Source organism: Scyliorhinus canicula, chromosome 18 (assembly GCF_902713615.1).
Source record: "Scyliorhinus canicula chromosome 18, sScyCan1.1, whole genome shotgun sequence".
In the NCBI taxonomy this organism is placed as follows: domain Eukaryota; kingdom Metazoa; phylum Chordata; class Chondrichthyes; order Carcharhiniformes; family Scyliorhinidae; genus Scyliorhinus; species Scyliorhinus canicula.
Genome location: NC_052163.1, coordinates 71,235,160 through 71,262,151, shown reverse-complemented (window position 1 = coordinate 71,262,151; position 26,992 = coordinate 71,235,160). Strand labels below are relative to the sequence as shown.

General features: G+C 46.0%; 1 protein-coding gene across 3 annotated transcripts in view; it reads right to left on the bottom strand.

Moving 5' to 3' along the window:
- itgb4 (integrin, beta 4) overlaps nucleotides 1–26,992 on the bottom strand; it is a 311,978-nt gene that overhangs the window by 54,258 nt on the left and 230,728 nt on the right. For all 3 annotated transcript variants that reach the window (XM_038777234.1, XM_038777235.1, XM_038777236.1), the window contains exon 29: nucleotides 21,540–21,717. In XM_038777234.1, coding sequence (XP_038633162.1) covers nucleotides 21,540–21,717 — 178 coding nt within the window. The remainder of the gene's footprint in view (nucleotides 1–21,539; nucleotides 21,718–26,992) is intronic.

The following is a 26,992-nucleotide window of genomic DNA, read 5'->3' as shown; positions in this document are numbered from 1 at the left end:
CCTTTGTGCAGCGATCCATAGGGATACACTTCAAGGTCCCTATGTTCCTTTGCACTGCTCAGTTTTGTGTATCCATTGCCAGTTTTGCCCTCCTCAAATGCATTACCTCACACTTTGCCAGATTAAATTCTATCCGCGACTTTTCTGTCTGCCTGACCAGCCCATTGACATCTCCCTATCAAACCCACACAGCCATGTTTTGTAATATCTACAAACTTCTAAATCACATGCCCCACATTTAAGTCTAAATGGATATATTTCACCACAACAAAGTACCCAGTGCTGAGGCCAGCGGAGCCCCACTGGAAATAGCTCTCCATGATCAAAAACACTATCAGGGGGGGAACAAAGTGCTGCAGGAATAAATGCTTTTCTGCAGGCTCTGGCACCATCCACTTATAATCTGCTACTTATCTCGATTGTTGGACACTCAGCCACCCAATCCTTGATATTATGTCCCGGGAAGACTTCTGGATTAGCATTGGTAAGAATATGCAGAAAAATGTCAAGAAATCTTGCAGTAAAAGAACATAGGCGGATTCAGTGGGGTGGAGCCGCCCTTTCAATATAGCGGCCTGAATCCTGAGAGGTCTCTCGACCCAGCTCTCTCAGAGGCTTTCTTGTAAGCAGTGAAAATTAAGACTGCTGACATTGTCCAAGTTATTGACCAGAGGCTCGGTGTGCTGACCCAAAACCTATGTGCTCATGAGGCTGGGTTGTTGGCTGGGGTTTTGAAGGAAATTGACTTTTTTCCCTTAAATTTGATTTGTGGGAGTGGACAAGAAGAAGCCTCATCTCAAGTTTGTTAAGCTCACAATTCTGGGGTCCAAGGGTTTCCCAGATATTAGGCCATATCAACTGGCTTCTAACCTAAGGTTTGTAAGAGATTGGGTTAAGAAGGACCCTTCGTCCATTTTGCTCGATATTAAAGTTGCTTTATCCTCCGCAGGTCTTATTGTTTTATGGTGGCTTTTAGACAGGTTCTGCCTAAGTGTGATAATCCTATTATTATTAATAATCTGAGAGCACGGATGAAGGGAACCAGCTGTTTCTGATAGGTAAAAGGGTAATTGATTTAGGCATTTCGATGTAAATACTAAAGCCCAGTTTGAAATCCATTTTAAAATGGATTTCAACATAAGACTTCAAGCATAACCTTAAATTACAAAAACACACAGCTTGTAGTAACAAAAGGACAGAATTTTAAACATTCACATGCTAGCTAGAAACAAATGCAACATTTCTACTAAAAAGTTAAATTGACATTATAAACTGTCCATTGTTCTAATGAACAGAATCGCAGAAGTTCAAATTAGTTTTATTAAAAGTATTAAACTGTACCACAATCTGATCAAGGTCAAAATAAGCACCATGACAACATGAATCCACCATTGCTCAGAATATGAATAGTATGGCAGTCAGCAGAAAAACCAGTAGAAACCAGAGCTGATTAAAAGTATATGTCACATTCAACCACACGACAATCATCTAAAAAGCAACATATCTACAGCTATGTTGCATATTGATGATTGACAACTGACCATCCAACCAAATGCATTTGAGATTCATCTACGCCAATTAGCACATTACAGGGGTAGGGACAGATGGAGTTAGACTGATAACATTTTCCTTAAAGATAGAGGTCCGGGCAGCCATTTTTCATCCAGGATCACTCTATACCTTTTATCTATGTACTCGCTATCCTTATTTCATATTTCCATTCGAACTCTTAAAGTTTGCGCAAGCTGTTTTTGCTTTGAGCAAGAAACCATTACTGTATTTTGAAAGTTAAATCTGTTCGTAAACTACTAGGTCGATTATATCTCTTAAAATCTTCTGCTGGCAGGGCTTTACTGAGAACACAATAAGATCTCAAATTCTCAATTATAATCAATAGATACAATAAAAGATTTCATTTTGCACCCGAGACGTGTGACTTAAATTTCTTCTGAGTTCAAAGTGTATACGAGACTACACTTAAACCGCAGGGTAGATTTCAACAATGGACGTTGGTCCATTACCTAGAAGGGAGATCTAAACTGATTTCCGCTCTCTCTCCTATCCAGAGCAGTCCAGACTTTGCACCCGTTCTAATCGACCATGGATTCAATATTTGGATAGGTAGAGTTATTTGAAGTCTGGGAGACATGTTCAGAGATGCTTCCTTGTCATTCTTTGAGCCGCTTTTAGCCACTTTAGCTACCTTAGCCACTCTTTTTTGTTTTATATATTTCAGCATTTTATATTCTAGGACACCCCTTTTTTAAAGTATTTACAACATAGAGACTTTATTCTTAATAAGACAAATTTGTGTCTCGACTCCTCAATTTCCCTGGTGGAAAGAGTCCTGAATTCTGTGGAACCTGACAATTAATTAGTAAGTTCAATGATGTTTTAACTTCCAGATCCTGCATTAGCACGTTGGGTGCCTTACAGCCTTGGGATAAGGACTTGGCAATTAATATCGATGAGGATACATGGGGTAGTATATCGGATTGCTCCTCTAATATCCCTGATGTGCCTAAAGTGCCTGGTAGTCTAAGCTGACTATATACACTGTTTCTGGACCTGTGTTAAGATTCAATCCTATTGATCGTGTGTAGTCAGGGAGCTGGAGAGGATTTTTGACATAGCCCTCAAATCTAATCCTGTGTTCCTGGTTCTGGACCTTCCAGATCGGAGAATTTCTGATCTTAATGAAAAAGTGCCCTGATGTTTGCAGCTCATACGAATATCCTAGGCTCATGGATTAGTGACAAATATCCTTCAATTCAAAACTGGCACATGCTAATTATGGAATGCATTCCCACGGATTTCCTGAATTCTGTGATCTGCTCGAAGTCTGATGAATGAAGAACATAACATAAGAACATAAGAACTAGGGGCAGGAGTAGGCCATCTGGCCCCTCGAGCCTGCCCCGCCATTCAATGAGATCATGGCTGATCTTTTGTGGACTCAGCTCCACTTTCCGGCCCGAACACCATAACCCTTAATCCCTTTATTCTTCAAAAAACTATCTATCTTTACCTTAAAAACATTTAATGAAGGAGCCTCAACTGCTTCACTGGGCAAGGAATTCCATAGATTTACAACCCTTTGGGTGAAGAAGTTCCTCCTAAACTCAGTCCTAAATCTACTTCCCCTTATTTTGAGGCTATGTCCCCTAGTTCTGCTTTCGCCTGCCAGTGGAAACAACCTGCCTGCATCTACCTATCTATTCCCTTCATAATTTTAAATGTTTCTATAAGATCCCCCCTCATCCTTCTAAATTCCAATGAGTACAGTCCCAGTCTACTCAACCTCTCCTCATAAGCCAACCCCTTCAGCTCTGGGATTAACCTAGTGAATCTCCGCTGCACACCCTCCAGTGCCAGTATGTCCTTTCTCAAGTAAGGAGACCAAAACTGAACACAATACTCCAGGTGTGGCCTCATTAACACCTTATACAATTGCAACATAACCTCCCTAGTCTTAAACTCCATCCCCCTAGCAATGAAGGACAAAATTCCATTTGCCTTCTTAATCACCTGTTGCACCTGTAAACCAACTTTCTGTGACTCATGCACTAGCACACCCAGGTCTCTCTGCACAGCAGCATGCTTTAATATTTTATTGTTTAAATAATAATCCCGTTTGCTGTTATTCCTACCAAAATGGATAACCTCACATTTGTCAATATTGTATTCCATCTGCCGGTCTGGCCCATTCACCTAACCTATCCAAATCCCTCTGCAGACTTCCAGTATCCTCTGCACTTTTTGCTTTACCACTCAACTTAGTGTCATCTGCAAACTTGGACACATTGCCCTTGGTCCCCAACTCCAAATCATCTATGTAAATTGTGAACAATTGTGGGCCCAACACGGATCCCTGAGGGACACCACTAGCTACTGATTGCCAACCAGAGAAACACCCATTAATCCCCACTCTTTGCTTTCTATTAATTAACCAATCCTCTATCCATGCTACTACTTTACCCGTAATGCCATGCATCTTTATCTTATGCAGCAACCTTTTGTGTGGCACCTTGTCAAAGGCTTTCTGGAAATCCAGATATACCACATCCATTGGCTCCCCGTTATCTATTGCACAAGTAATGTCCTCAAAAAATTCCACTAAATTAGTTAGGCACGACCTGCCCTTTATGAACCCATGCTGCATCTGCCCAATGGGACAATTTCTATCCAGATGCCTCGCTATTTCTTCCTTGATAGATTCCAGCATCTTCCCTACTACCGAAGTTAAGCTCACTGCCCTATAATTTCCTGCTCTCTGCCTACCTCCTTTTTTAAACAGTGGTGTCACGTTTGTTAATTTCCAATCCACCGGGACCACCCCAGAGTCTAGTGAATTTTGGTAAATCATCACTAGTGCATCTGCAATTTCCCTAGCCATCTCTTTTAGCACTCTGGGATGCATTCCATCAGGGCCAGGAGACTTGTCTACCTTTAGCTCCATTACCTTGCCTATCACTACCTCCTTAGTGATAACAATCCTCTCAAGGTCCTCACCTGTCATAGCCTCATTTCTATCAGTCACTGGCATGTTATTTGTGTCTTCCACTGTGAAGACCGACCCAGAAAACCTGTTCAGTTCCTCAGCCATTTCCTCATCTCCCATTATTAAAACTCCCTTCTCATCCTCTAAAGGACCAATATCTACCTTAGCCACTCTTTTTTGTTTTATATATTTGTAAAAACTTTTATGGTCTGTTTTTATATTCTGAGCAAGTTTACTCTCATACTCTATTTTACTCTTCTTTATAGCTTTTTTAGTAGCTTTCTGTTGCCCCCTAAAGATTTCCCAGTCCTCTACTCTCCCACCAATCTTTGCCACTTTGTATGCTTTTTCCTTCAGTTTGATACTCTCCCTTATTTCCTTAGATATCCACGGTTGATTTTCCCTCTTTCTACCGTCCCTCTTTTTTGTTGGTATAAACCTTTGCTGAGCACTGTGAAAAATCGCTTGGAAGGTTCTCCAACTGATCAGCTGTTCTGGGGAAATTTGCATACGTGCAGTGCGGTCAGCCTAAGTTGAAGGTGAATCTGCGAAGGGGACCCGAGGAGTTTGAGTGAAGGCAATCATCCAGCAGAGGGCAGCAGAGCAGAGCTACTGATCAGCTGTTCTGGGGAAATTTGCATACGTGCAGTGCGGTCAGCCTAAGTTGAAGGTGAATCTGCGAAGGGGACCCGAGGAGTTTGAGTGAAGGCAATCATCCAGCAGAGGGCAGCAGAGCAGAGCTACTGATCAGCTGTTCTGGGGAAATTTGCATACGTGCAGTGCGGTCAGCCTAAGTTGAAGGTGAATCTGCGAAGGGGACCCGAGGAGTTTGAGTGAAGGCAATCATCCAGCAGAGGGCAGCAGAGCAGAGCTACTGATCAGCTGTTCTGGGGAAATTTGCATACGTGCAGTGCGGTCAGCCTAAGTTGAAGGTGAATCTGCGAAGGGGACCCGAGGAGTTTGAGTGAAGGCAATCATCCAGCAGAGGGCAGCAGAGCAGAGCTACTGATCAGCTGTTCTGGGGAAATTTGCATACGTGCAGTGCGGTCAGCCTAAGTTGAAGGTGAATCTGCGAAGGGGACCCGAGGAGTTTGAGTGAAGGCAATCATCCAGCAGAGGGCAGCAGAGCAGAGCTACTGATCAGCTGTTCTGGGGAAATTTGCATACGTGCAGTGCGGTCAGCCTAAGTTGAAGGTGAATCTGCGAAGGGGACCCGAGGAGTTTGAGTGAAGGCAATCATCCAGCAGAGGGCAGCAGAGCAGAGCTACTGATCAGCTGTTCTGGGGAAATTTGCATACGTGCAGTGCGGTCAGCCTAAGTTGAAGGTGAATCTGCGAAGGGGACCCGAGGAGTTTGAGTGAAGGCAATCATCCAGCAGAGGGCAGCAGAGCAGAGCTACTGATCAGCTGTTCTGGGGAAATTTGCATACGTGCAGTGCGGTCAGCCTAAGTTGAAGGTGAATCTGCGAAGGGGACCCGAGGAGTTTGAGTGAAGGCAATCATCCAGCAGAGGGCAGCAGAGCAGAGCTACTGATCAGCTGTTCTGGGGAAATTTGCATACGTGCAGTGCGGTCAGCCTAAGTTGAAGGTGAATCTGCGAAGGGGACCCGAGGAGTTTGAGTGAAGGCAATCATCCAGCAGAGGGCAGCAGAGCAGAGCTACTGATCAGCTGTTCTGGGGAAATTTGCATACGTGCAGTGCGGTCAGCCTAAGTTGAAGGTGAATCTGCGAAGGGGACCCGAGGAGTTTGAGTGAAGGCAATCATCCAGCAGAGGGCAGCAGAGCAGAGCTACTGATCAGCTGTTCTGGGGAAATTTGCATACGTGCAGTGCGGTCAGCCTAAGTTGAAGGTGAATCTGCGAAGGGGACCCGAGGAGTTTGAGTGAAGGCAATCATCCAGCAGAGGGCAGCAGAGCAGAGCTACTGATCAGCTGTTCTGGGGAAATTTGCATACGTGCAGTGCGGTCAGCCTAAGTTGAAGGTGAATCTGCGAAGGGGACCCGAGGAGTTTGAGTGAAGGCAATCATCCAGCAGAGGGCAGCAGAGCAGAGCTACTGATCAGCTGTTCTGGGGAAATTTGCATACGTGCAGTGCGGTCAGCCTAAGTTGAAGGTGGTTTGTGGAGAGGCTGTTGGCAAGTGACTGTTTTTATATTCTGAGCAAGTTTACTCTCATACTCTATTTTACTCTTCTTTATAGCTTTTTTAGTAGCTTTCTGTTGCCCCCTAAAGATTTCCCAGTCCTCTACTCTCCCACCAATCTTTGCCACTTTGTATGCTTTTTCCTTCAGTTTGATACTCTCCCTTATTTCCTTAGATATCCACGGTTGATTTTCCCTCTTTCTACCGTCCCTCTTTTTTGTTGGTATAAACCTTTGCTGAGCACTGTGAAAAATCGCTTGGAAGGTTCTCCAACTGATCAGCTGTTCTGGGGAAATTTGCATACGTGCAGTGCGGTCAGCCTAAGTTGAAGGTGAATCTGCGAAGGGGACCCGAGGAGTTTGAGTGAAGGCAATCATCCAGCAGAGGGCAGCAGAGCAGAGCTACTGATCAGCTGTTCTGGGGAAATTTGCATACGTGCAGTGCGGTCAGCCTAAGTTGAAGGTGAATCTGCGAAGGGGACCCGAGGAGTTTGAGTGAAGGCAATCATCCAGCAGAGGGCAGCAGAGCAGAGCTACTGATCAGCTGTTCTGGGGAAATTTGCATACGTGCAGTGCGGTCAGCCTAAGTTGAAGGTGAATCTGCGAAGGGGACCCGAGGAGTTTGAGTGAAGGCAATCATCCAGCAGAGGGCAGCAGAGCAGAGCTACTGATCAGCTGTTCTGGGGAAATTTGCATACGTGCAGTGCGGTCAGCCTAAGTTGAAGGTGAATCTGCGAAGGGGACCCGAGGAGTTTGAGTGAAGGCAATCATCCAGCAGAGGGCAGCAGAGCAGAGCTACTGATCAGCTGTTCTGGGGAAATTTGCATACGTGCAGTGCGGTCAGCCTAAGTTGAAGGTGAATCTGCGAAGGGGACCCGAGGAGTTTGAGTGAAGGCAATCATCCAGCAGAGGGCAGCAGAGCAGAGCTACTGATCAGCTGTTCTGGGGAAATTTGCATACGTGCAGTGCGGTCAGCCTAAGTTGAAGGTGAATCTGCGAAGGGGACCCGAGGAGTTTGAGTGAAGGCAATCATCCAGCAGAGGGCAGCAGAGCAGAGCTACTGATCAGCTGTTCTGGGGAAATTTGCATACGTGCAGTGCGGTCAGCCTAAGTTGAAGGTGAATCTGCGAAGGGGACCCGAGGAGTTTGAGTGAAGGCAATCATCCAGCAGAGGGCAGCAGAGCAGAGCTACTGATCAGCTGTTCTGGGGAAATTTGCATACGTGCAGTGCGGTCAGCCTAAGTTGAAGGTGAATCTGCGAAGGGGACCCGAGGAGTTTGAGTGAAGGCAATCATCCAGCAGAGGGCAGCAGAGCAGAGCTACTGATCAGCTGTTCTGGGGAAATTTGCATACGTGCAGTGCGGTCAGCCTAAGTTGAAGGTGAATCTGCGAAGGGGACCCGAGGAGTTTGAGTGAAGGCAATCATCCAGCAGAGGGCAGCAGAGCAGAGCTACTGATCAGCTGTTCTGGGGAAATTTGCATACGTGCAGTGCGGTCAGCCTAAGTTGAAGGTGAATCTGCGAAGGGGACCCGAGGAGTTTGAGTGAAGGCAATCATCCAGCAGAGGGCAGCAGAGCAGAGCTACTGATCAGCTGTTCTGGGGAAATTTGCATACGTGCAGTGCGGTCAGCCTAAGTTGAAGGTGAATCTGCGAAGGGGACCCGAGGAGTTTGAGTGAAGGCAATCATCCAGCAGAGGGCAGCAGAGCAGAGCTACTGATCAGCTGTTCTGGGGAAATTTGCATACGTGCAGTGCGGTCAGCCTAAGTTGAAGGTGAATCTGCGAAGGGGACCCGAGGAGTTTGAGTGAAGGCAATCATCCAGCAGAGGGCAGCAGAGCAGAGCTACTGATCAGCTGTTCTGGGGAAATTTGCATACGTGCAGTGCGGTCAGCCTAAGTTGAAGGTGAATCTGCGAAGGGGACCCGAGGAGTTTGAGTGAAGGCAATCATCCAGCAGAGGGCAGCAGAGCAGAGCTACTGATCAGCTGTTCTGGGGAAATTTGCATACGTGCAGTGCGGTCAGCCTAAGTTGAAGGTGAATCTGCGAAGGGGACCCGAGGAGTTTGAGTGAAGGCAATCATCCAGCAGAGGGCAGCAGAGCAGAGCTACTGATCAGCTGTTCTGGGGAAATTTGCATACGTGCAGTGCGGTCAGCCTAAGTTGAAGGTGAATCTGCGAAGGGGACCCGAGGAGTTTGAGTGAAGGCAATCATCCAGCAGAGGGCAGCAGAGCAGAGCTACTGATCAGCTGTTCTGGGGAAATTTGCATACGTGCAGTGCGGTCAGCCTAAGTTGAAGGTGAATCTGCGAAGGGGACCCGAGGAGTTTGAGTGAAGGCAATCATCCAGCAGAGGGCAGCAGAGCAGAGCTACTGATCAGCTGTTCTGGGGAAATTTGCATACGTGCAGTGCGGTCAGCCTAAGTTGAAGGTGAATCTGCGAAGGGGACCCGAGGAGTTTGAGTGAAGGCAATCATCCAGCAGAGGGCAGCAGAGCAGAGCTACTGATCAGCTGTTCTGGGGAAATTTGCATACGTGCAGTGCGGTCAGCCTAAGTTGAAGGTGAATCTGCGAAGGGGACCCGAGGAGTTTGAGTGAAGGCAATCATCCAGCAGAGGGCAGCAGAGCAGAGCTACTGATCAGCTGTTCTGGGGAAATTTGCATACGTGCAGTGCGGTCAGCCTAAGTTGAAGGTGAATCTGCGAAGGGGACCCGAGGAGTTTGAGTGAAGGCAATCATCCAGCAGAGGGCAGCAGAGCAGAGCTACTGATCAGCTGTTCTGGGGAAATTTGCATACGTGCAGTGCGGTCAGCCTAAGTTGAAGGTGAATCTGCGAAGGGGACCCGAGGAGTTTGAGTGAAGGCAATCATCCAGCAGAGGGCAGCAGAGCAGAGCTACTGATCAGCTGTTCTGGGGAAATTTGCATACGTGCAGTGCGGTCAGCCTAAGTTGAAGGTGAATCTGCGAAGGGGACCCGAGGAGTTTGAGTGAAGGCAATCATCCAGCAGAGGGCAGCAGAGCAGAGCTACTGATCAGCTGTTCTGGGGAAATTTGCATACGTGCAGTGCGGTCAGCCTAAGTTGAAGGTGAATCTGCGAAGGGGACCCGAGGAGTTTGAGTGAAGGCAATCATCCAGCAGAGGGCAGCAGAGCAGAGCTACTGATCAGCTGTTCTGGGGAAATTTGCATACGTGCAGTGCGGTCAGCCTAAGTTGAAGGTGAATCTGCGAAGGGGACCCGAGGAGTTTGAGTGAAGGCAATCATCCAGCAGAGGGCAGCAGAGCAGAGCTACTGATCAGCTGTTCTGGGGAAATTTGCATACGTGCAGTGCGGTCAGCCTAAGTTGAAGGTGAATCTGCGAAGGGGACCCGAGGAGTTTGAGTGAAGGCAATCATCCAGCAGAGGGCAGCAGAGCAGAGCTACTGATCAGCTGTTCTGGGGAAATTTGCATACGTGCAGTGCGGTCAGCCTAAGTTGAAGGTGAATCTGCGAAGGGGACCCGAGGAGTTTGAGTGAAGGCAATCATCCAGCAGAGGGCAGCAGAGCAGAGCTACTGATCAGCTGTTCTGGGGAAATTTGCATACGTGCAGTGCGGTCAGCCTAAGTTGAAGGTGAATCTGCGAAGGGGACCCGAGGAGTTTGAGTGAAGGCAATCATCCAGCAGAGGGCAGCAGAGCAGAGCTACTGATCAGCTGTTCTGGGGAAATTTGCATACGTGCAGTGCGGTCAGCCTAAGTTGAAGGTGAATCTGCGAAGGGGACCCGAGGAGTTTGAGTGAAGGCAATCATCCAGCAGAGGGCAGCAGAGCAGAGCTACTGATCAGCTGTTCTGGGGAAATTTGCATACGTGCAGTGCGGTCAGCCTAAGTTGAAGGTGAATCTGCGAAGGGGACCCGAGGAGTTTGAGTGAAGGCAATCATCCAGCAGAGGGCAGCAGAGCAGAGCTACTGATCAGCTGTTCTGGGGAAATTTGCATACGTGCAGTGCGGTCAGCCTAAGTTGAAGGTGAATCTGCGAAGGGGACCCGAGGAGTTTGAGTGAAGGCAATCATCCAGCAGAGGGCAGCAGAGCAGAGCTACTGATCAGCTGTTCTGGGGAAATTTGCATACGTGCAGTGCGGTCAGCCTAAGTTGAAGGTGAATCTGCGAAGGGGACCCGAGGAGTTTGAGTGAAGGCAATCATCCAGCAGAGGGCAGCAGAGCAGAGCTACTGATCAGCTGTTCTGGGGAAATTTGCATACGTGCAGTGCGGTCAGCCTAAGTTGAAGGTGAATCTGCGAAGGGGACCCGAGGAGTTTGAGTGAAGGCAATCATCCAGCAGAGGGCAGCAGAGCAGAGCTACTGATCAGCTGTTCTGGGGAAATTTGCATACGTGCAGTGCGGTCAGCCTAAGTTGAAGGTGAATCTGCGAAGGGGACCCGAGGAGTTTGAGTGAAGGCAATCATCCAGCAGAGGGCAGCAGAGCAGAGCTACTGATCAGCTGTTCTGGGGAAATTTGCATACGTGCAGTGCGGTCAGCCTAAGTTGAAGGTGAATCTGCGAAGGGGACCCGAGGAGTTTGAGTGAAGGCAATCATCCAGCAGAGGGCAGCAGAGCAGAGCTACTGATCAGCTGTTCTGGGGAAATTTGCATACGTGCAGTGCGGTCAGCCTAAGTTGAAGGTGGTTTGTGGAGAGGCTGTTGGCAAGTGACAGTTAAACCCGAAACACTTTGTGAGTGTTTCCCACCCTACCTCCTCCTCTAACCAACCCCCCCCACCCCACGGTGGTTGGGAAGCGGGAGCAGGGGCCTGTCGTGAAGGTGAGTGAGTGCCTTTAAATTTGCTTACCTTTGAGCGGGAGCAGGGTTTGAGGTAATATCAGGTAAGCTCTTCCTTTCTTTTTCTTTTTCTTGTTATTTTTTAAATCTAGAGGTGATGTCAGGGAAGGCAGTACAATGCTCCTCCTGCAGAATGTTTGAGGTGAGGGACGCCGTCAGTGCCCCTGCTGATTTCATCTGTGGGAAGTGCACCCAACTCCAGCTCCTCAAAAACCGTGTTAGGGACCTGGAGCTTGAGCTGGATGAACTTCGGATCATTCGGGAGGCAGAGGGGGTCATAGATAGGAGCTTCAGGGAAATAGTTACACCAATGACTGGAGATAGATGGGTAACTGTAAGAGGGACTGGGAAGAAGCAGTCAGTGCAGGGACCCCCTGCGGTCGTTCCCCTGAGTAACAAGTATACCGTTTTGGATACTTGTGGGGGGGACGACTTACCAGGGGTAAGCCATGGGGTACGGGCCTCTGGCACGGAGTCTGTCCCTGTTGCTCAGAAGGGAAGGGGGGAAAGGAGTAGAACATTAGTAATTGGGGACTCAATAGTCAGGGGCACAGATAGGAGATTTTGTGGGAGCGAGAGAGACTCACGTTTGGTATGTTGCCTCCCAGGTGCAAGGGTACGTGATGTCTCGGATCGTGTTTTCCGGGTCCTTAAGGGGGAGGGGGAGCAGCCCCAAGTCGTAGTCCACATTGGCACTAACGACATAGGTAGGAAAGGGGACAAGGATGTCAGGCAGGCCTTTAGGGAGCTAGGATGGAAGCTCAGAGCGAGAACAAACAGAGTTGTTATCTCTGGGTTGTTGCCCGTGCCACGTGATAGTGAGATGAGGAATAGGGAGAGAGAGCAATTAAACACGTGGCTACAGGGATGGTGCAGGCGGGAGGGATTCAGATTTCTGGATAACTGGGGCTCTTTCTGGGGAAGGTGGGACCTCTATAGACAGGATGGTCTACATCTGAACCTGAGGGGCACCAATATCCTGGGGGGGAGATTTGTTAGTGCTCTTTGGGGGGGTTTAAACTAATTCAGCAGGGGCATGGGAACCTGGATTGTAGTTTTAGGGTACGGGAGATTGAGAGTATAGAGGTCAGGAGCACAGATTTGACTTCGCAGGAGGGTGCCAGTGTTCAGGTAGGTGGTTTGAAGTGTGTCTACTTCAATGCCAGGAGTATACGAAATAAGGTAGGGGAACTGGCAGCATGGGTTGGTACCTGGGACTTCGATGTTGTGGCCATTTCAGAGACATGGATAGAGCAGGGACAGGAATGGTTGTTGCAGGTTCCGGGGTTTAGGTGTTTTAGTAAGTTCAGAGAAGGGGGCAAAAGAGGGGGAGGTGTGGCGCTGCTAGTCAAGGACAGTATTACGGTGGCGGAAAGGATGCTAGATGGGGACTCTTCTTCTGAGGTAGTATGGGCTGAGGTTAGAAACAGGAAAGGAGAGGTCACCCTGTTGGGAGTTTTCTATAGGCCACCTAATAGTTCTAGGGATGTAGAGGAAAGGATGGCGAAGATGATTCTGGAAAAGAGCGAAAGTAACAGGGTAGTTGTTATGGGAGACTTTAACTTTCCAAATATTGACTGGAAAAGATATAGTTCGAGTACATTAGATGGGTCATTCTTTGTACAATGTGTGCAGGAGGGTTTCCTGACACAATATGTTGACAGGCCAACAAGAGGCGAGGCCACATTGGATTTGGTTTTGGGTAATGAACCAGGCCAGGTGTTAGATCTGGAGGTAGGTGAGCACTTTGGAAACAGTGACCACAATTCGGTGACCTTTACGTTAGTGATGGAAAGGGATAAGTATACCCCGCAGGGCAAGAGTTATAGCTGGGGGAAGGGCAATTATGATGCCATTAGACATGACTTAGGATGTGTTGGTTGGAGAAGTAGGCTGCAAGGGTTGGGCACACTGGATATGTGGAGCTTGTTCAAGGAACAGCTATTGCATGTTCTTGATAAGTACGTACCAGTCAGGCAGGGAGGAAGGGGTCGAGCGAGGGAACCGTGGTTTACCAAAGAAGTGGAATCTCTTGTTAAGAGGAAGAAGGAGGCCTATGTGAAGATGAGGCGTGAAGTTTCAGTTGGGGCGCTTGATATTTACAAGGAAGCGAGGAAGGATCTAAAGAGAGAGCTGAGACGAGCAAGGAGGGGACATGAGAAGTCTTTGGCAGGTAGGATCAAGGAAAACCCAAAAGCTTTCTATAGGTATGTCAGGAATAAAAGAATGACTAGGGTAAGAGTAGGGCCAGTCAAGGACAGTGGTGGGAAGTTGTGTGTGGAGGCTGAGGAGATAAGCGAGATACTAAATGAATACTTTTCGTCAGTATTCACTCAAGAAAAAGATAATATTGTGGAGGAGAATGCTGAGACCCAGGCTATTAGAATAGATGGCATTGAGGTGCGTAGGGAAGAAGTGTTGGCAATTCTGGACAAGGTGAAAATAGATAAGTCCCCGGGGCCGGATGGGATTTATCCTAGGATTCTCTGGGAAGCCAGGGAAGAGATTGCTGAGCCTTTGGCTTTGATTTTTAGGTCATCATTGGCTACAGGAATAGTGCCAGAGGACTGGAGGATAGCAAATGTGGTCCCTTTGTTCAAGAAGGGGAGTAGAGATAACCCCGGTAACTATAGGCCGGTGAGCCTAACGTCTGTGGTGGGTAAAGTCTTGGAGAGGATTATAAAAGATACGATTTATAATCATCTAGATAGGAATAATATGATTAGGGATAGTCAGCATGGTTTTGTGAAGGGTAGGTCATGCCTCACAAACCTTATCGAGTTCTTTGAGAAGGTGACTGAACAGGTAGACGAGGGTAGAGCAGTTGATGTGGTGTATATGGATTTCAGTAAAGCGTTTGATAAGGTTCCCCACGGTCGTCTATTGCAGAAAATACGGAGGCTGGGGATTGAGGGTGATTTAGAGATGTGGATCAGAAATTGGCTAGTTGAAAGAAGACAGAGAGTGGTAGTTGATGGGAAATGTTCAGAATGGAGTTCAGTTACGAGTGGCGTACCACAAGGATCTGTTCTGGGGCCGTTGCTGTTTGTCATTTTTATAAATGACCTAGAGGAGGGCGCAGAAGGATGGGTGAGTAAATTTGCAGACGACACTAAAGTCGGTGGAGTTGTAGACAGTGCGGAAGGATGTTGCAGGTTACAGAGGGACATAGATAAGCTGCAGAGCTGGGCTGAGAGGTGGCAAATGGAGTTTAATGTGGAGAAGTGTGAGGTGATTCACTTTGGAAAGAATAACAGAAATGCGGAATATTTGGCTAATGGTAAAATTCTTGGTAGTGTGGATGAGCAGAGGGATCTCGGTGTCCATGTACATAGATCCCTGAAAGTTGCCACCCAGGTTGATAGGGTTGTGAAGAAGGCCTATGGTGTGTTGGCCTTTATTGGTAGAGGGATTGAGTTCCGGAGCCATGAGGTCATGTTGCAGTTGTACAAAACTCTAGTACGGCCACATTTGGAGTATTGCGTACAGTTCTGGTCGCCTCATTATAGGAAGGACGTGGAAGCTTTGGAACGGGTGCAGAGGAGATTTACCAGGATGTTGCCTGGTATGGAGGGAAAATCTTATGAGGAAAGGCTGATGGACTTGAGGTTGTTTTCGTTAGAGAGAAGAAGGTTAAGAGGTGACTTAATAGAGGCATACAAAATGATCAGAGGGTTAGATAGGGTGGACAGCGAGAGCCTTCTCCCGCGGATGGAGGTGGCTAGCACGAGGGGACATAGCCTTAAATTGAGGGGTAATAGATATAGGACAGAGGTCAGAGGTGGGTTTTTTACGCAAAGAGTGGTGAGGCCGTGGAATGCCCTACCTGCAACAGTAGTGAACATGCCAACATTGAGGGCATTTAAAAATTTATTGGATAAGCATATGGATGATAAGGGCATAGTGTAGGTTAGATGGCCTTTAGATTTTTTCCATGTCGGTGCAACATCGAGGGCCGAAGGGCCTGTACTGCGCTGTATCATTCTATGTTCTATGTTCTATGTTCCTCAACTGTTCCACCATAAAGTCTTTGCTCCCAGTCTACCTTTGCTAGTTCTTCTCTCATCCCATTGTAATCTCCTTTGTTTAACACGAGTGTTTGATTTTACCTTCTCACCCTCCATCTGTATTTTAAATTCCACCATATTGTGATCGCTCCTTCCGAGAGGATCCCTAACTATGAGATCATGAATCAATCCTGTCTCATTACACAGGACAAGATCTAGGACCGCTTGTTCCCTCGTAGGTTCCATTACATACTGTTCTATGAAACTATCGCGGATACATTCTATAAACTCCTCCTCAAGGTTGCCTTGACCGACCTGGTTAAACCAATCGACATGTAGATTAAAATCCCCCATGATAACTGCTGTCCCATTTCTACATGCATCAGTTATTTCTTTGTTTATTGCCTGCCCCACCATAACGTTGCTATTTGTTGGCCGATAGACTACTCCTATCAGTGACTTTTTCGTCTTACTATTCCTGATTTCCACCCAAATGGATTCAACCTTATCCTCCATAGCACCGATGTCATCCCTTACTATTGCTCAGATGTCATCCTTAAATAACAGAGCTACACCACCTCCCTTACCATCCACTCTGTCCTTCCGAATAGTTTGATACCCTCGGATATTTAACTCCCAGTCGTGACCATCCTTTAACTATGTGTCAGTTATGGCCACTAAATCATAGTCATTCACGATGATTTGCGCCATCAACTCATTTACTTTATTCCGAATACTACGAGCATTCAGGTAAAGTACATTTATGTTGTTTTTTTTAACTTCTGTTTTGAATCTTAACATCTCCAGTTTTATTCCTTTTAGTATTACTGGGCCTATTCACTGAGCTCCCCTCAGTCACTGTACCTTGTACTTTCCCCCTTACTTCCTTTTGCTTCTGTCCCTGTTTTACTACCTTCCAACTTCCTGCATCGGTTCCCATCCCCCTGCCACATTAGTTTAATTCTGTAAAGTATCTTAAATTTTTAGGCTCTAACTTGGCTGATCTCCTCCTGTTGAGATTTTCATGAGCTATCTCATTTTGTTAGCCTTGATATCGCAATACAGAAAAATATGCAACCTGAACTGTTATCCGTCTGATTTTATATGGTCTTATCCTCCTTTCCCCTACTCAATTTGTTTATCTATCGTTGGATAAATCAGGTTTGTAATCTAGAGTCCCAAAGTATACTGCTCTGAATTAGTTCTATCTTGCTTGCTGTTATGCATCTTCTGCACTGATGTTTTTTATTACTTTGTTGCATTTATTGTAAAAAAATTGGAAAACCTAATAAACCTAATAAACAAATATGTTACAAAAAACAACACCCATCGACATTACCTTTTGCTTCTAGTCAATGAGTCAGTAATAGATTCTACTTGCCAGTTTTCCTTGGATCCCATGGACTCTTACTTTACTGGCAAGTCTGCCATGTGGGACCTTGTCAAAGGTGAAATTACAAAACAGGACTGTTTGCGTGCTAAACAGCGGAAGCTGAAATAGACAAAGCTAAGTGATTCCACAACCAACAAGTCAGATCAAAGTTCTGCAGTCCTGCCACATTGTGTCATGACTACTGGTGGACAATATACAGCCAACTTGAGGAGGATGGTCGACAAACAATTTTATCCTCAATGATGGGGGAGCCCAGCACATCAATGCAAAAGACAAGGCTGAGGCAGTTACAACCATTTTCAGCGAGAAGTTCCAAGAGGATGACCCTCTGAGGTCTCCAGCATCAAAGGCATGTCATGTCCACCAAATGAAGGTCCAAATGAACACTCTGTCCAATTATCACTCCATTACTAGTACTGCTACCATTACTAGCACTAACAGATTCAAAAACAGCTTCTTCCCAACTGTTACCAGACTCCTGAATGGTCCTCTTATGGACTGAACTGATCTCTCCATGCATCACCTGTACTGAGTAGCACCACACTCCTAATGCTTTATCCAATGTCTAAATCTATGTATTTACTTTGTGTATTTATTATATGTCCTATGTTTTTCATATATGAAACGATCTGTCTGGACTGTATGCAAAACAATACTTTTCACTGTACCTCAGTACACGTGACAATAAATCCATATCCAAGTCTATTTTCTCTCAAAGAATAGTATTGGAAGGTGTCAGCAGCAGTGCTATCAAGCAGCATTTACTTAGCTATAACTTGTTCACCAATGCTCAGCTTGAATTCTGCCGGGGCACTTGGCTCAAAACTTCATCACAGCCTTGGTCCAAATATAGCAAATAACTGAATTCAAACAGTGAGGTGAGAATGTTTTCAAGGAGTTAGAGAGCTCTTTGGGCTAAAGGGGTCAAAGGGTATTGGGGTGACATGCAAGGAGTAGTTCAGGGAAGACAGATGAACTTAACAGCTTGGATTAATACGTGGAATTTGATGTTGTTGCTATTACAGAAACTTCGTTGAAAGAGGGAGAGGATTGGCAAGTAAACATTCCAGGATTTAGATGCTTCAGGCCAGATAGAGGGGGAATGCAAAAGGGCTGGGGAAGTTGCATTATTGCTCAAGGAGACTATCACAGCTGTGCTGAGGGAGGACACCTTGTAACCTTACTGTTGTGTTTTTGATAGTACTATGAAATGAAAATCGCTTATTGTCACAAGTAGGCTTCAAATGAAGTTACTGTGAAAAGCCCCTAGTCGCCACATTCCGGCGCCTGTTCGGGGAGGCTGTTACGGGAATCGAACCGTGCTGCTGGCTTGCTTGGTCTGCTTTCAAAGCCAGCGATTTAGCTGTGTGCTAAACAGCCCCTGTTTGTAACATGCATTACTCAATCCAATTGTTGAAGAGGCTTTCTGGACCTTGATGAAGAAGGTTTATTGAGTAACTAAGTTAACAACTGCGTGAGTTCTTTACTTTAAGATCAATACCAGTAGAAAGGTTACAAAGTTTATATACAGTAGCTATGCCTGACCACACTCGTCACCTTGAGCTAGATCAATGCTCCTGCTCTCGTCACAGTCTAATAACTAAGAGGGAGAGAGCTGCTTGCGTCTGGCTTTTATGCCCACCAGTGCTGCTCTCCAGCATGCTTATACAAAGATCACAACACAGGAGAGAGGGGAATGCAAAAGGGCTGGGGGAGTTGCATTATTGGTTCAGGAGAATATCACAGCTGTGCTGAGGGAGGACACCTTGGAGGGTTAAGGAAGCGAGGCAATATGGGTAGAGCTCAGGAATAAGAAAGGTGCTGTCACAATGTTGGGGTTTACTACAGACCTCCTAACAGCCAACAGGAAATAGAGGAACAGATATGCAGAAAGATCTTGGAAAGGTGCATAAACAATAGGGTTGTTGTGGTGGGTGATTTAACTTTCTCTATATTGACTGGGAAACACTTACTTCAAGAGGCATGGATAGAGCAGGATTTGTAAAGAACGTCCAGGAGGGTTTCTTGAAACAATATGTAAACAACCCAACTCGGGAAGGGGCCATATTAGATCTGGTGCTGGGGAATGAACCCAGCCAGTTGATCGAAGTTTCAGTAGATCATTTTTGGAACAGTGATCATAATTCTGTAAGTTTGGGGCAGCATGGTGGCGCAGTGGGTTCGCCCTGCAGCCTCACGGCGCCGAGGTCCCAGGTTCGATCCCGGCTCTGGGTCACTGTCCGTGTGGAGTTTGCGCATTCTCCCCGTGTCTGCGTGGGTTTCACCCCCACAAGCCAAAGATGTGCAGGTTAGGTGGATTGGCCACGCTAAATTGCCCCTCAATTGGAAAAAATGAATTGGGTACACGAAATTTATTTAAAAATATATAATAATTCTGTTAATTTTAAGCTGCTTATGGAAAAGGACAGGAGTGGTCCTCAGGTGAAGGTGTTAGACTGAGGGAAGGCTAATTGCAACAGCATTAGGCAGGATCTGGAGTGTGTTGACTGGGCGAGGCTGTTTGAGGGAAAATCAACATCCGGCATGTGGGAGGCTTTCAAATGTCAGTTGATTGGAATTCAGGACCGGCATGTATCTATGAGGATGAAAGATAAGGGTGGTAAGTATAGGGAACCCTGGATAATGAGGGATATTATGAACCTTGTCAAAAAGAAAAAGGAAGCATTCGTAAGGTCTAAAAGGCTTAGGACAGATGAAGCCCTTGAAGAATATAAAGAAAGTAGGAAGGACTTAAGGTAGGAGTTAGGAGGCTAAACAGGGTCATGAAATGTCATAGGCAAACAGGATTAAGGAAAATCCTAAAGCGTTTTATACATTTGTAAAGAGCAAGAGGGTTGCCAGAGAAAGGATTGGTCCATTCAAGGATATTGGACAGAATCTGTGTATGGAATCAGAGGAAATGGACGAGTTCCTAAATGAATACTTTGCCTCAGTATTCACCAAAGAGAAGGACTTGGTGGATGAGAAGTATAGGGTAGAGTGTGTAGATATTCTGAGTCATGTTGATAATAACAAAGAGGAGGTATTGGGCACCGTACAAAGTATTAAAGTAGATAAGTCCCCAGGACCTGATGGGATCTATCCCAGAATACTGAGGGAGGCAAGGGTGAAAATTGCTGGGGCCTTGTATCCTCATTGGCTGCAGGTGAAGTCCCAGAGGACTGGAGTATAGCCAATGTTGTTCCATTGTTTAAGAAGGGGAGCAGGGATAATCCAGTAAATTATAGGCTGGTGAGCCATACATCAGTGGTAGGGAAAGTATTGGAAAATATTCTTAGAGATAGGAGAGAAATGGTGGAGAAATGGCAGATGGAGTTTAATCCGGACAAGTGTGAGGTAATGCACTTTGGAAGGTCCAATGCATGTAGGGATTACACAGTAAACGGTAGAACTCTTGCGAGTACTGACAGGCAGAGAGATCTGGGCGTACATGTCCACCGATCACTGAAAGTGGCAATGCATGCAGATAAGGTGGTCAAGAAGGCATACGGCATGCTGGCCTTCATCAGTCGGGGCATTGAATATAAAAATTGGCAAGTCATGTTGCAACTGTACTGGACCTTAGTTAGGCCTCATTTGGAATATTGTGTGCAATTCTCATCGCCACATTACCAGAAGGATGTGGATGCTTTGGAGAGGGTGCAGAAGCGGTTTATTAGGATGTTGCCTGGTATGGAGAGCATTAGCGTTGAGGAGAGGTTAGATAAACTTGGTCTGTTTTCGCTGGAATGACGGAGGTTGAGAGGCGACCTGATAGAGGTCTACAAGATTATGATTGGCACGGATAGAGTGTATAGTCAGATGTTCTTTCCTAGGGTAGGAGTGTCAAGTACTACGGGTCATAGATTTAAAGTGCGTGGGGAAAAGTTTAGACTAGATGTGAGAGGCAAGTTTTTTACACAGACGGTGGTAAATATATGGAACCCGTTGCCTGGGGAGGTGGTGGGAGCAGGTACAATAGCAGCATTTAAGGGCATCTAGACAAATATATGATAAGGATAGGAATGGAAGGATACGGACTCCACGAGTGCATACGGTTTTAATTTAGACAGGTACCTTAGTTTAGGCTGGCTTGGAGGGCCAAAGGGCCTGTTCCTGTGCTGTGTTGTTCTTTGATATTCCAAGTGTGGCCTAATTAAGGTTCTATACAGCTGCAGCATGACTTGCCCATTTGTATACTCAATGCCCAGACCGATGAAGGCAAGCATGCCGTATGCCTTCTTGACTACCTTCTCCACCTGTGTTGCTACTTTCAGTGACCTGTGGACATGTACATCCAGATCCCTCTGGCTGTCAATACTCTCAAGGGTTCTGCCATTTACTGTATATTTCCCAACTTCCAAAATGCATTACCTCACATTTGGCCGGATTGAACTTCATCTGCCATCTCTCCGCCCAAGCCTCCAACCAATTTTGAAGAACAGGGAGTTACCCAGATGACCTGACAAATATTTATCCTTCAAGCCAATATCACTAACATAAATTAACTGATTATCACATTTTGTTTGTTGGAGCTGCTCTGTACAATTTGGCTGCTGCATTTAGTACCTAACCACAGTGACTACATTTCATTGGCTTCAAAGCACTTTGGATGGTCCTGAGCTGATGAAAAGTGTGATAGAAATGAAAGCGCTTTATTTTTCCATGCCATTCAGAAGTAACTCACAGTCTTCCAATGTGCGACACCCAACAGTTTCAGAGTGGGGACCAGCACCCAGCGCATTGTGCGCAAAGACGTTCATCTCATAGTCGCAGTATGGGTAGAGGTCGCGGAGTTCAGCAGAGGGCCCAGTTGTGTTTATGGTCCGAGAAGAATTCTCATCCCCTTCAATCCAATAGGCCACCTGTAGAAGAAAAAGCCCAACTTAATTCACCTGATCCATCCAGCTTCCTTGGGGTGACAGCATCGACCATTAGATTGCATTACATAGAATAAACAGTACGGAAAAAAACAATTTGGCACAACCAGTTTGTGCTGTTATTTATACTTTACACTAGTCTCCTCCCATTCGGTCCATCACATCTCAGCTATTCTACACTTGTTTTGATCTCTGCACCCTCTGAAATAAATCCCAGTCTTTTGTTAGTATTTTTAAGTGCTTGAAAGACTTGCATTGATATTTTGAATGATTTGTTCACTGTATCCTGACATCCCTTCGCTCTTCCACCCTTTTCATTTTCTTATTTTCTATGGCGCAGATATCATTTCTATTTTCCTACCAAAGTATAAAACCTCACCTTTACCCCTATCAAGGTTCATTTGAATCATAGATTCATAGAATCCCGACAGTGCAGAAAGAGGCTATCTTGCCCATCAGGTCTGCACCAACCCTCCAAAAGAGATTAACCTCTATCCCGCCTTATCCCCGTAACCCTACCTAATCTTTAGACACTAAGGGGCAATTTAGCATGGCCAATCCCGCACATCTTTGGACAGTGGGAGGAAACCTGAGCACCAGGAGGAAACGGAAACAGAATCACAGAATAGTAGTGTAAAAGAGGCCCTTTGGCCCATCCTGTCTGCACCAATGCATGGAAAGCACCTGACCTGCCGACCACAACCCATTTGTCAGCAAAGAACATTAATGCACAGGAACAGGCCTTTGGCCACCAAGCCAGCGCCAATCCAGATTCCTTATTTAGACCTACTACTTATTGCCCAAACAATCTGTATCCCTCCATTCCTCACCCGTCATGTGTCTATCAAGATACATCTTAAATGTTGCTATCATGCCTGCCTCCACCACCTCCACTGGCAACGCGTTCCAGGCACCCACCACCCTCTGCATGAAAAGCTTTCCCTGCTCATCTCCCCGACCTAAACTTTTCCCCTCTCACCTTGAACCTGTGCACCATGTAATTGAGTCTTCCACCCTGGGAAAAAGATTCTAACTATTCACCCTGTTTATGCCTCTCATAATTTTGTAGACCTCAATCAAGTCTCCCCTCAGCTTCCGTTTTTTCAACAACCTCTCCTCATAGCTAACACCCTCCAGACCAGGCAGCATCCTGGTAAACCTTCTTTACACTCTCCGCATCCTTCTGTTAGTGTGGCGACCATTTCTTGGCCAACTCTCCAATCTATCTATACTCTGCTGTATTCTCTGACAATCCCCTTCACTATCTGCAATTCCATTTATCTTAGTGTCATCTGCAAAAAGGAAAGAAAAGTACAGCACAGGAACAGGCCCTTTGGCTCTCCAAAGCCTGTGCCTCTCCAAGCCTGTGCCAGATAATTTCCTTCAGATAATTTATATATATTACAAACAGTGGTCCCAGCACTAATCCCTGTGGAACACCACAGTTTTAGATCTCCATCCTGAAAAATTCCCTTTCACTGTTACTCTCTGTCTCCTGTTGCCAAGCCAGTTCTTTATCCATCCAGTTAGCACACCCTGAATGCGACTTTACCTGTTGTACCAGTCTGCCATTATCAAATGCCTTTCTAAAGTCCATGTAGATGACATCCATAGCTTTTCCCTCGTCAATTAATTTTGTCACCCCCTCAAAAAACTCTATCAAGTTGGTAAGACAGGATCTTCCCCACACAATAATATGTTGCCTAACACTAATAAGTCAATTTTCTTCCAAAGATGAATAAATCCTGTCTCTCAGTGTCTTCTCCCACAGCTTCACCACGTCAGACTCACCGGCCGATAATTACCTGGATTATCCCAGCTACACTTCTTAAACAAAAAGGGCAACACTGGCTTTTATCCAGTCCTCTAGAACCTCACCTGAGGTCAAAGATAGAGTCATAGGTTTACAGCATGGAAACAGGCCCTTCGGCCCAACTTGTCCATGCTGCCCAGTCTTTACCACTAAGCTAGTCCCAATTGCTTGCATTTGGCCAATATCCCGCTATACCCATCTTAGCCATATAACTGTCTGATTGCTTTTTAAAAGACAAAATTGTATCCACATCTACTACTGTCTCGTGCAGCTCGTTCCAGACACATCACTCTTGTGTGAAAAAATTGCCCCTCTGGACCCTTTTCTATTTCTCCCCTCTCACCTTAAACCTATGCCCTCTAGTTTTAGGCTCCCCTACCTTTGGGAAAACGCCCTCATTACTTTATAGACCTCTATTAGATCACCCTAAGCCTCCAAACTCCAGGGAAAAAAGTCCCAGCCTCTCCTTTTAACTCAAACCATCAATTCCAGGTAGAACCCTGGCAAATCCTTTCTGCACTCTTTCGTGTTTAATAATAGCTGTTCTATAATTGGGTGACCAGAACTGTACACAGTATTCCAAGTGTGGCCTTACTAATGTCTTGTACAACTTCAGCAAAACATTCCAACTCCTGTATTCAATAGTTTGACCAATGAAACCGAGCATGCCGAATGCCTCCTTCACCACCCTGTCCACCTGTGACTCCACTTTCAAGGAGCTATGAACCTGTACCCCTAGATCTCTTTGTTCTATAACTCTCCCTAACTCCCCACCATTAACTGAGTAGGTCCTGTCCTGCCCTGATTCGATCTACCAAAATGTATCACCTCAAATTTATCTAAACTAAACTCTATCCACCATTCATCAGCCCACCGGCCCAATTGATCAAGATCCCGTTGCAATCCTAGATAACCTTCTTCACTGTCCACTTTGCCACCAATCTTGATGTCATCTGCACACTCACTGACCATGCCTCCTATATTTCCTCCAAATCATGAATATAAATAACAAATAACAGTGGACCCAACACTGATCCCTGAGGAACACCGCTGGGATGATGCAAGGATATCTGTTAAGACCCCAGCTATTTCTTCTCTTGCCTCCCACAGTAACCTGGGATATATCCTATCCCGCCCAGGGAACTTGTCTATCTTAATGCATTTTAACAACACTTTATCTACGTCCTCCTTCATTATGCCGACATGTCCTAGAGCAGGGGTGGGCAAACTGCGGCCCGCCAAAGGTCTTTATGCGGCCCACCAAGATCAAGTCATAAAAAAAAAATAAAAAAAATTTTTTTAGAAAAAAATTTTTTTAAAATTTTTTTTATAAGGTTAATGGGGGGGGGGGGCTGTTGGGTTACTGGTATAGGGTGGATACGTTGACTTGAGTAGGGTGATCATTGCTCGGCACAATATCGAGGGCCGAAGGGCCTGTTCTGTGCTGTATTGTTCTATGTTCTATGTTCTATATGAGGCGCCCAGAATCATAACCGGGTGAAGCGCCATTTTTGAAAAGTAGAGAAAAAGAGGGCTAAAGGCAGGATGCCACCGGGGGAAGCGCTGAGGTATATGCCGCACGCTAATTGGTTACAACCGGGACTATTAATTAATATACTATGCGGCCCTTTAAAATTGTGAATTTCTGAATGTGGCCCTTGCACGGAAAAGTTTGCCCACCCCTGTCCTAGAGTATTTACACACATTCCTAATCTCAACATCTGTCATGTCCTTCTCCTTGGTGAATACCGATGCAAAGTACCTATTAAGGATCTAACCCACTTTTCATAGAATTTACAGTGCAGAAGGAGGCCACCAGCCCTTGGAAAGAGCACCCTACTTAAACCCCACGCCTCCACCCTATCCCCTTTATTCCCATAACCCAGTATCCCCACCTAACCTTTTTGGACAGTAAGAGCAATTTGAAATGGTCAATCCATCTAACCTGCACAGCTTTGGACTGTGGGGGGAAACTGGAGCACCCGGAGAAAATCCACGCACACATGGGGAGAACATGCAGACTCCACACAGACAGAGACTCAATCTGGGAATCGAACCTGGGACCCTAGAGCTGTGAAGCAATTGTGCTAACCACTGTGCTACTGTGCTGCCCAAAGGTAATTTCCTCTGACTCCACGCATAATTTCCCGCCTTTTTCATTGAGTGGGCCTACTCTTTCCCTAACTACCCTCTTGGCTCCTTCTATATGAATAAAAGACCTTGGGATTATCCATGACCCTGCTTATCAATGACATTTCACGGACACTTTCAGCCTCCTAACTCTCCATTGAGTTTGCTCCTACTTTCCCGATAATCTCCTTAAATTTTGTTTGTTTTTAGTTGCCTAGACCTGATGTATGCTTCCTTTTTCTTTTTGACTCTTCTCATAATTCCATGGTTCCCTAATCCTACCATTTCTGTCCTTCATTTTCACAGGAACAAGCCTGTCTACACTCTAATCAACTGGTGTTGAAAAGACTCCCACATATCAAATGTGGATTTACCCTCAAACAGCCTCTCCCAATCCACATTGTCCAGCACTTGCTGAATTCTGTTGTAGTTGGCTTTCCCCCAATTTAGCACCCTCACTTGAGGACCATCTTGTCCTTATCCAGGAGTATTCGAAAATGTATGGAATTATCATCATTATTCACAAAATGTTCCCCCACTGTAACTTTGGTCAACTGGCCGGGTTCATTCCCTAATACCAGGTCCAGTAAGACTCCCTCCCTGGTTGGACTGTCAATGTACTGTTTCAAAAATCCCTCCTGAATGCACCAAACACATTTCTCTCCACCCGAACCCCTGGCACTAAGGGTGTTCCCAGTCATTACCCATCACAACAACCCTGCTATTTTCACATCTTTCCAGAATCTGACTACATATCTGTTCCTCTGTATCCCACTGGGTGTCAGGAGACCTATATTACAACCCCAATATTGTGAATTTCAGAAGGGCCACATGGGTGTAACATGCAACTTCAGAAGGGCCACATGGGTGTAACGTGGAAGCTCAGAAGGGCCACATGGGTGTAATGTGGAACTTCAGAAGGGCCACATGGGTGTAACATGCAACTTCAGAAGGGCCACATGGGTGTAACATGGAACTTCAGAAGGGCCACATGGGTGTAACGGGGAACTTCAGAAGGGCCACATGGGTATAACGTGGAACTTCAGAAGGGCCACATGGGTGTAACATGGAAGCTCAGAAGGGCCACATGGGTGTAACATGGAAGCTCAGAAGGGCCACATGTGTGTAATGTGGAACCGCGTCTACTTCTCCTATACTCTTACTTTAGCATAAATGTAGCCTAATGGAGGTTCCCACCAAAGAAATGGCTCCCTGGAGGAAGGAGCCCGAGTGACATACTTGTTTAAAGAAGCTATTTTACATGAGGTTCTGTCTGGAGTCCATTATGTATTGAGATGTCCATTCTGTGACTAAAAC